A 7,558-nucleotide genomic window follows, 5' to 3' on the forward strand; every position below is an offset into this window, starting at 1 on the left:
ACCTTCAAAAAATGCACACCCGGAGTCCAAATTGACAGAAACCGTTAGTTTGACCATCAAAACCGTTAGTTGACTCCAAGATTGACATTGACGAAAATTTTAACTGATTTTTAAAGGGTCAAATATGTAACTTTATATTTTTCATTTAAAAAATTAAAATAAAAGAAATATACTTCATCTTCTCAACTTCACCCTACAAACACCCACCCCAAAACCAAAAATCAGGAACCACTCACTTTCCTACCTGCCAGCCAACCGCCCAATGCTACCGCTTCAACGCCAATCGACCGCCCAACGCCATACACATTGATGCACTGCCTTGTGCAGCCTTGTTATTTTCGCCCATCACCTCAAACAACGGCTTGATAAATAGCGATGCCACCCCATCACTCCCTCCTCCACCTTTGAAGTGCAGTGCAGACAGTGAGCCAACTGTATCGCAACAGGCCTCACTAACTTGGGAATCTGAATCCTTCAACCTCTTAACAATGTGAGCAATGATTTTAGTCAAATGGGTCACAGCTGAATCAATACGAACAGTGCAGAGTACAGTAAGAAGTCGAATGATCTCTTTCTTTACTGTAGGCTTCGGGTCATACATGGCATCGTATAGGCAATTGAGTAGCATTGAAACCCCATCATCGGACAGGGCTTGAATAATCTTCTCGAGGTCCTCTACAGCGATCTGGTAAGTATCCCGATCGACCAATTTCAAAAGCACAGTAAGGATTCTCTGCTTCAATTCAATCATTGCCAAATGGGACGATAAAGAAGATGAAGATGAAGCAGAAGATGATCTTGGAGGGCTCGACTGGTTGGAAGGATTTGAGGGTTTTGAAGATCTTTGGGAGCTCATTTTGAATGAAAATTTTGGTCACAATCGCATCTTCAATCATCTGAAATATAAATTTCAGCCAAAAATAAAGGAAAAAAATCAGATCTAAAATTCATAAAAACGAAAATTCCAAATTCATAAAATTGGATTTGGCTCTGGGATTGAAGAAGAAGGGAAGGGTGGCACAAATTCTCGTAATGACTGGAGGTTGAGACGGTGGTGTTGGCTGTGGTGGTGGACGGTGACGGTGGTGGTTTTTGGGGCTCTGGGATTGGGGAAGAAGGGAAGGGTGGTGGGTGGTTTTATATTTTGATTTTTGATTTTTTTTAATTTAATTATTAATATATATTATAATTGTCTTTTTTTGTTAAAAAATGTGAAGTTACAATTTTAACCTTCAAAAATCAGTCAAAATTTTGGTCAATGTCAATTTTGAGGTCAACTAACAGTTTTGATGATCAAACTAACGGTTTCTGTCAATTTGGACTTCGGGTGTGCATTTTTTGAAGGTTTGGTACCTACGGTGGCACAAACTAAAGGTTTGGACAAAGTCTGCTAATAAACGAAAGATTTGGTACCTCAGATGCAATTTTTCCTAAAATCTATTTATTTAATTGACAATTTTTATATAAAACAAAGCCAAACGAACACCAAAAAATACATTTATTTTAATATTTTCCACGTGGAAAGTTATACCAATCAAACACAATAATTTACAATTCCTAGAAAAACAATTTTTATACAATTCAATTCCCTAGAATTCGTTTTCAATTCAATTCAATTCCATTTTTATAATCAAACGGACCCTAATATTTATTCGAAACAAACTCTTCTTGACATGATTACTTAAACCATTATTTAAAAAAAAAAAAAGATTTTAGAAAACTACAACAATCTAGGTAATTAGTAAAAATAAAAGATAATACCGAAAATTAAAATAATTAATATTTAGATACAATCCAAATTAAATAGAATTAAAAAATAAATTTATTTTATGAAAATTTACTAACTGAAAGATAAAAATCTCAATGTTCATAAAAAATCTGAAAACCAAAGCCTAGTAGTTGGGGTTGTTAAATGCCTTCGTATTTATCCTTTGCTTTTATTTAAAAAAAGGACCGAAAAAGTTGAGTTGAAACTCGTTGTATCGTTGTATCGAGTAGTTGGATTATAGTCTCTTACCATAAAAATGGCTGCATGCGTAGTAGCACCAACTATGAGAAATCCACCAATCCACATGTGATGTGTAAATAAAAAAGGATCGAAAAAGTTGAGTTGAAACTCGTAAATACTTCGTTTTACTATTTCTATTATGTTCTTCGTACTTTACCTAGTTTTCTCCACTTCAAAATTAATTCAAAAATTAGAGAAGTTAACAAAGTGAAGAGCCTTAGCGCCATCTATTAGCTGGAACTTCTTGCATCAAATTTAGCCACGTGATCCCTGAAATTCCATTGCTTCTGTATTCGATATTCAAACTCTTACGTAACTCTCTAACCAGTCTAATACGATTGCAGCATTTCTCAAATAATATATATTAATTTAGCTCCTATATTTTGCAATTAATTCAATTGGAGACCCAATCTCTAGTTTAAGATCGTGAAACTCACTATTCTCCTTACAATACCTGACAATATGGTTTCTTTAAAAGTTTCTATATTTTTCATTTAAGTCCTTTACCTTCTCAAAAAACAAAAAGAAGAACAATACTTGATTTAAAATGGTTTTATTAAAGCCTCCTCTCCAATAAAATTTAGCATTGCCACTCGAGAAGGTAATAATAACGAGTGTGACATATTTACCGTCTCTCATATCTCAAACTAAAAGCATTTTTTAAGAGATCGTATGTAACCATGTCATGTATATGACTAGTACTAGTGCCAGTCTTGTAGAAAAGTAAGAGCAAGGCTTGTTTATTGATTCAACAAAACAATTTAAAATTCTCGAGAAAAAGCGTTAAGAAAAGTTGCAAATGGGAAGCAACAAATTACTAATAGTATCCTAGTTGAAATTTATCTTATTTAGCAACAAATTCAGCGAACTAGTTTATCGTGTTCAAAGTCAAGCTTAACAATATATTAATACTTAATAAACTTTTTTCTTTAAATGAAATTTAACGAATTTCAAATGAACCAAAATCGATATGAGTTTCAACTCTTAATAACTCGAGATTTAGCATTCAACTTTGTAATTCATTTATACTTTCTTTTATTAAGGTCATGTTTGAGTGACATTCTTTGAAAAAAAAAATACATTCTTAAATAGTGATTTGATATCATTTCAACACACATTCTTCAATGAAATAATATTACACGCAAATCCAAAATTTTTCCTTATTTTTTAACCACTTATTTCCTATCAATACACCATTCAAAAATGCATTCTCATGTAAATAAGGGCTAAGATTTTTAGATTTACATATTCAAATTTTATTTTTATGGTAGGAAGTTCATAATTTTTGAAGTCAAATTGTTCATATCAATTCACATACACACACACGCACGCGCGCGCACACACACATATATATATATGTACTTCTCATTTATCTTAATAAAAAAAAATAGATGAGGGTATGATTATTCTTTTACAGAAAGATGGGTTCTTAATTGTTCAGTGAGGACTCAAGTGATGCGAAATAGAAAGATTAAATATTTAAATGTTCATTATTGAAGATTGGAGATCCTAATTCTATACTAGTATAACATGGGGGACCTATGTTGATTTTTTCCTATTTTATTTCTTAATTTCTTTTTCATCCTAACTACGGAGAAAAATAGGCAAATGATAGAAATAGTATTAGGCCAAATTGAAATGGCTTTTACTTCCCGTAAAAGAAATTTTGGAGGAAGTTTCTTTAATTTTAATTTAAAAACTAATTTTTTTGCTTTCAGAGGAAGCGCCAATGGATCAACTTTTTTTGAAAGTTCTTCTAATTATCGAAAACACTTTCATAAAATTAGCCAAATGAATTCAAAAGCTTTTGGCCTTTTCTAAAGGGGAAAATTGCAGCAATAGTATTTGATCTTTTCATTTTTTGCAGACTTTATTCTAACCTTCATTTTGAACTAACAAGGTTCCTAAATTTTTATAAATATGAACATGAGGTCCATCTGGACGAAAACTATCTAAAATATCGTTACTTGATTGGAAAAATTAAAGAATCAACGTCCTAAAACATCGACCAAAAAAGTAACAACATCTAATAAAGTCGTCGTGGTAGTAGATAGTTCAAGGATTTTCCCGATCAATTGATAGTGTTTTGGATGTCCATCCAGATGGGCCTCAGGAATATGTTTATAAAAGGTTAGGAATATTTTTTGACACAAAATGAAAATTAGGGTTAAGTCTGCAAAAAAAATGAAAAGATTATTGATCGCTGCTGCAATTTTCCCTTTCAAAAGTGATGCGAACGGTCCTTGTTACCGTTTCGTTGGTGAAAGAACTGTTCAACAGCATTATTTCCCGGGTGAAAAATACAATTTCCTCTCGCGAGTCTCTATCTTCCTTTTTGTTTATTCCCATTCTCCAGATTTCCCTTTTCAAATTAGGGTTAGAATTCTCTGATTGTGACAGTTTATTAGAGAAAGCAATAAGTACATATATTTACATATACTGAATTAGTATCGTTATATCATTAGCTCTTATGAAGAAGATCTGAAAACACGGGCAGAAAAGGGGAATTTGCGTACAATGAGTGCTTCCAGATTCATAAAGTGTGTCACTGTGGGCGATGGTGCAGTTGGCAAGACCTGTCTCTTGATTTCCTATACCAGTAATACCTTTCCAACGGTCTGTCCCTTTTTTTTTTTCCTTCTTGTGGTTCTATTTCTTTATTCTTAGGATGTATTTTATTACTGGAATATTGAAATTAATTTCAAAGTTTTGATTTTTTGATGGAAGGCTGCAAAGGATAAATGTATATTTATCTTGAGGATATTACAATATTTGAGTTTTTGTTTAGTAAGTCAGTTTCTGAATTTATCGCCACAAAAAGTCACGGAAAATGCGCGCACACATGTAAAACCTGTTCCTGTGATTTATCGTTAAATCCCTCTTATATTTAAGATTTTGATTCTCTATTTTTTATTTTTTTGGAGAATTCGTGTTCCCTTGTCCTGTATAATCATTTTTGCAATACAAATTCTGAAAGGATGGATAGATTTTCTTTTTCATTTTTTTTTTTAGTGTCTGTTTTCACTTCAATTTAATTCATTCCATTACAGGATTTTATTGTATGGTTAGGCTGCATAGAATATCCAAATGAAGAGAGTTTTCATCTAATCCAAATATTTACAGTAGAATTTTTATCACACACATAGTAAGAATTAGGTGGAGACTTGTTGTTTCTGATATATGCCGTTGTATCATTTTGAACCCGTTATTTATAATTTAATTTGCATTTGATGCATTTGGATGCAATTTGTTCTTTTATTTCTCAAATTGATTACCTGTTTTATTGTTTTCCTTTTCCCTTATCAAATGAATCAGGACTATGTGCCTACTGTGTTTGATAATTTCAGTGCGAATGTGGTGGTCAATGGAGCCACTGTTAATCTAGGCTTGTGGGATACTGCTGGTAAACACTAGGAAAATCTTTCACGATATTAGTATTTTTGATGCTTTACACACAAAAAACACCCAGATGTGCATGAATTTCTATATTGGTTTTTGGAACAGGGCAGGAGGACTATAATAGATTAAGACCTTTGAGCTATCGCGGAGCTGATGTTTTCATTTTGGCATTTTCTCTCATTAGCAAAGCCAGCTATGAAAATGTTTCCAAAAAGGTGTGACTTTGATGAATCGAAACAATGTTACACATTGGACTTTCTAGGATTACCTACAGTATTCTTTTGGCTTGATAAATTATTTCTGCTTTGGCTCATTTTCCCAGTGGATCCCTGAATTGAAGCATTATGCCCCTGGTGTTCCTATAGTTCTTGTTGGCACAAAACTTGGTGAGATATTTGATTGATTTTTTTATTTTTATTTTTCTCTTGTATACAGTGAGCCGGATTCTTATCCATGATGTGAATATGAGAATGCTTCAGCATATCATATTTTTACAATACTGATGTTACACATTTTTTTATGGTGAAAATCAGATTCACTGAACATCTAAAACGACAAAACAACAAAATGAATAATAGGAGAAATTTGAACGAATGGAATAAAAGCTAATCTTCTCACCCTATCTACTAAAGTTTCATGGTGCAAATAATACCTCCTTGCTACTTTTTAATAAAATATCTATTGATCACAATATGCTTTCTTTGGTCAAGCTGAGCAGGGTTATGACTTATGAGCAATACAACGGTGGCTTTATTTTCCCAATCTAGTTTCATAGGATTTATACTAGCAAAAAGAGTTCCTTTTGCAACTTTTCTAGCCACAAAAGCTTACAAATCTGTAAGCTATGGCACTGACTTCTACTTTGGTAGAAGTTGCAGGGTCTTATTTTTATTTTTTTTTCTCTCTTCTCCACGTAACCATGTGGCCTTCCATGAAGCGCAGTACACTGACGTTAAGTGTCTTTTAGAAATTAAACCTGCCCAATCTGCATTTCTGTAGACTTCGATCTACATGATATACCTTTTATCTGGAATGCATTTCCAATTAATCAAAGTTCTATATGTAGCCTCAAGATGCTCTGTACATAGGGAACACATAAACTGGCTCGCGAAACTTAATGAAAAGGCCAAATCAAGTCGTGTGAGAGACAAAGTAGATTAGTGTGAGAGACAAAGTAGATTAACTTCCCAACTACCTTTGATATCACCCTTCCCCAGTTCTTAAAGTTGATGTGCATGTTCATGATTTGTTAATTAGAAGGTTTGGATGATTTACAATAATCATGGATACAGATCTTCGGGATGACAAGCAGTTTTTCGTCGACCATCCAGGTGCTTTACCAATCACTACAGCTCAGGTGAATAGTGCATAATTCGTTCATTTCATTCAATAACAATAGAGTATTGTTTATATTTATCATATTTTTAGTACCCCTAAGTTGTCAACATTGTACTTCCCTATTACAACTTCCAGGGGGAGGAGTTGAGAAAATTGATTGGCTCGCCTGCTTACATTGAATGTAGTTCCAAATCACAGGAGGTGTGTATCATTTTTTTTCCTGATAACTTTTTGTCAAGATTCTTACTCAAATGCTTCCTTACTGCAGAATGTGAAAGGAGTTTTTGATGCTGCCATTAAAGTTGTGCTCCAGCCACCCAAGCAGAAGAAAAAGAAAGGAATGGCTCAAAAGGCCTGCTCCATATTATGATCAGCAATAGGTGCGAGGATATACAATCTGCCGACCATATTATGAATCCCCTCTCCCTCGTAGAAAATAGGAGGTCTTTTCATCCTTGTTAAAAGGGTTGGTGGCTTTGAATCTCTTAACTGTTCAGTCACGTTGTAGGCTACTTCTGATGAGGACATCATTATAGTTGGACTTTTATTATTGTTTCAGTATTTTAGTTGGACTTTTATTATTGTTTCAGTTGGACTTTTATTTAAGTTTACGTATTTTAGTAGGATTTAAGTAATGGGCTTGGCCCTATATTTCTAGGTTTTTATTATTTAAACCTATCTTGGTTTGTAATTTTGGATTGATGAATTTGATTAAATAAAGAGTTGGTTTGCAGCCGTTCCACCTCTCTTCCCCGCCTCTGTCTTCTTCTTCTCTTCCCTCCCCCCCCCCCCCCCCCCCCCCTCCTTTTTTTT

General features: G+C 33.6%; 1 protein-coding gene across 2 annotated transcripts; it reads left to right on the forward strand.

The window, feature by feature from the left end:
• Positions 1-4,282: 4,282 nt before the first annotated feature.
• Positions 4,283-7,492, forward strand: LOC111378900 (rac-like GTP-binding protein ARAC1). 2 transcript variants are annotated; one of them, XM_023002176.1, is made up of 7 exons: positions 4,283-4,624; positions 5,324-5,411; positions 5,513-5,622; positions 5,730-5,793; positions 6,700-6,764; positions 6,881-6,946; positions 7,014-7,492. In XM_023002176.1, exons 1-7 carry the CDS (start codon positions 4,526-4,528, stop codon positions 7,113-7,115), a joined length of 594 nt encoding a protein of 197 aa, XP_022857944.1. In that variant the 5' UTR covers positions 4,283-4,525; the 3' UTR covers positions 7,116-7,492. The 2 variants fall into 2 exon arrangements, with proteins under 2 accessions (XP_022857944.1, XP_022857945.1); XM_023002177.1 differs by lacking the exon at positions 6,881-6,946.
• The last annotated feature ends 66 nt before the right edge of the window (positions 7,493-7,558 follow it).

This window comes from Olea europaea, unplaced genomic scaffold (genome assembly GCF_002742605.1).
Source record: "Olea europaea var. sylvestris unplaced genomic scaffold, O_europaea_v1 scaffold1899, whole genome shotgun sequence".
NCBI lineage: Eukaryota > Viridiplantae > Streptophyta > Magnoliopsida > Lamiales > Oleaceae > Olea > Olea europaea.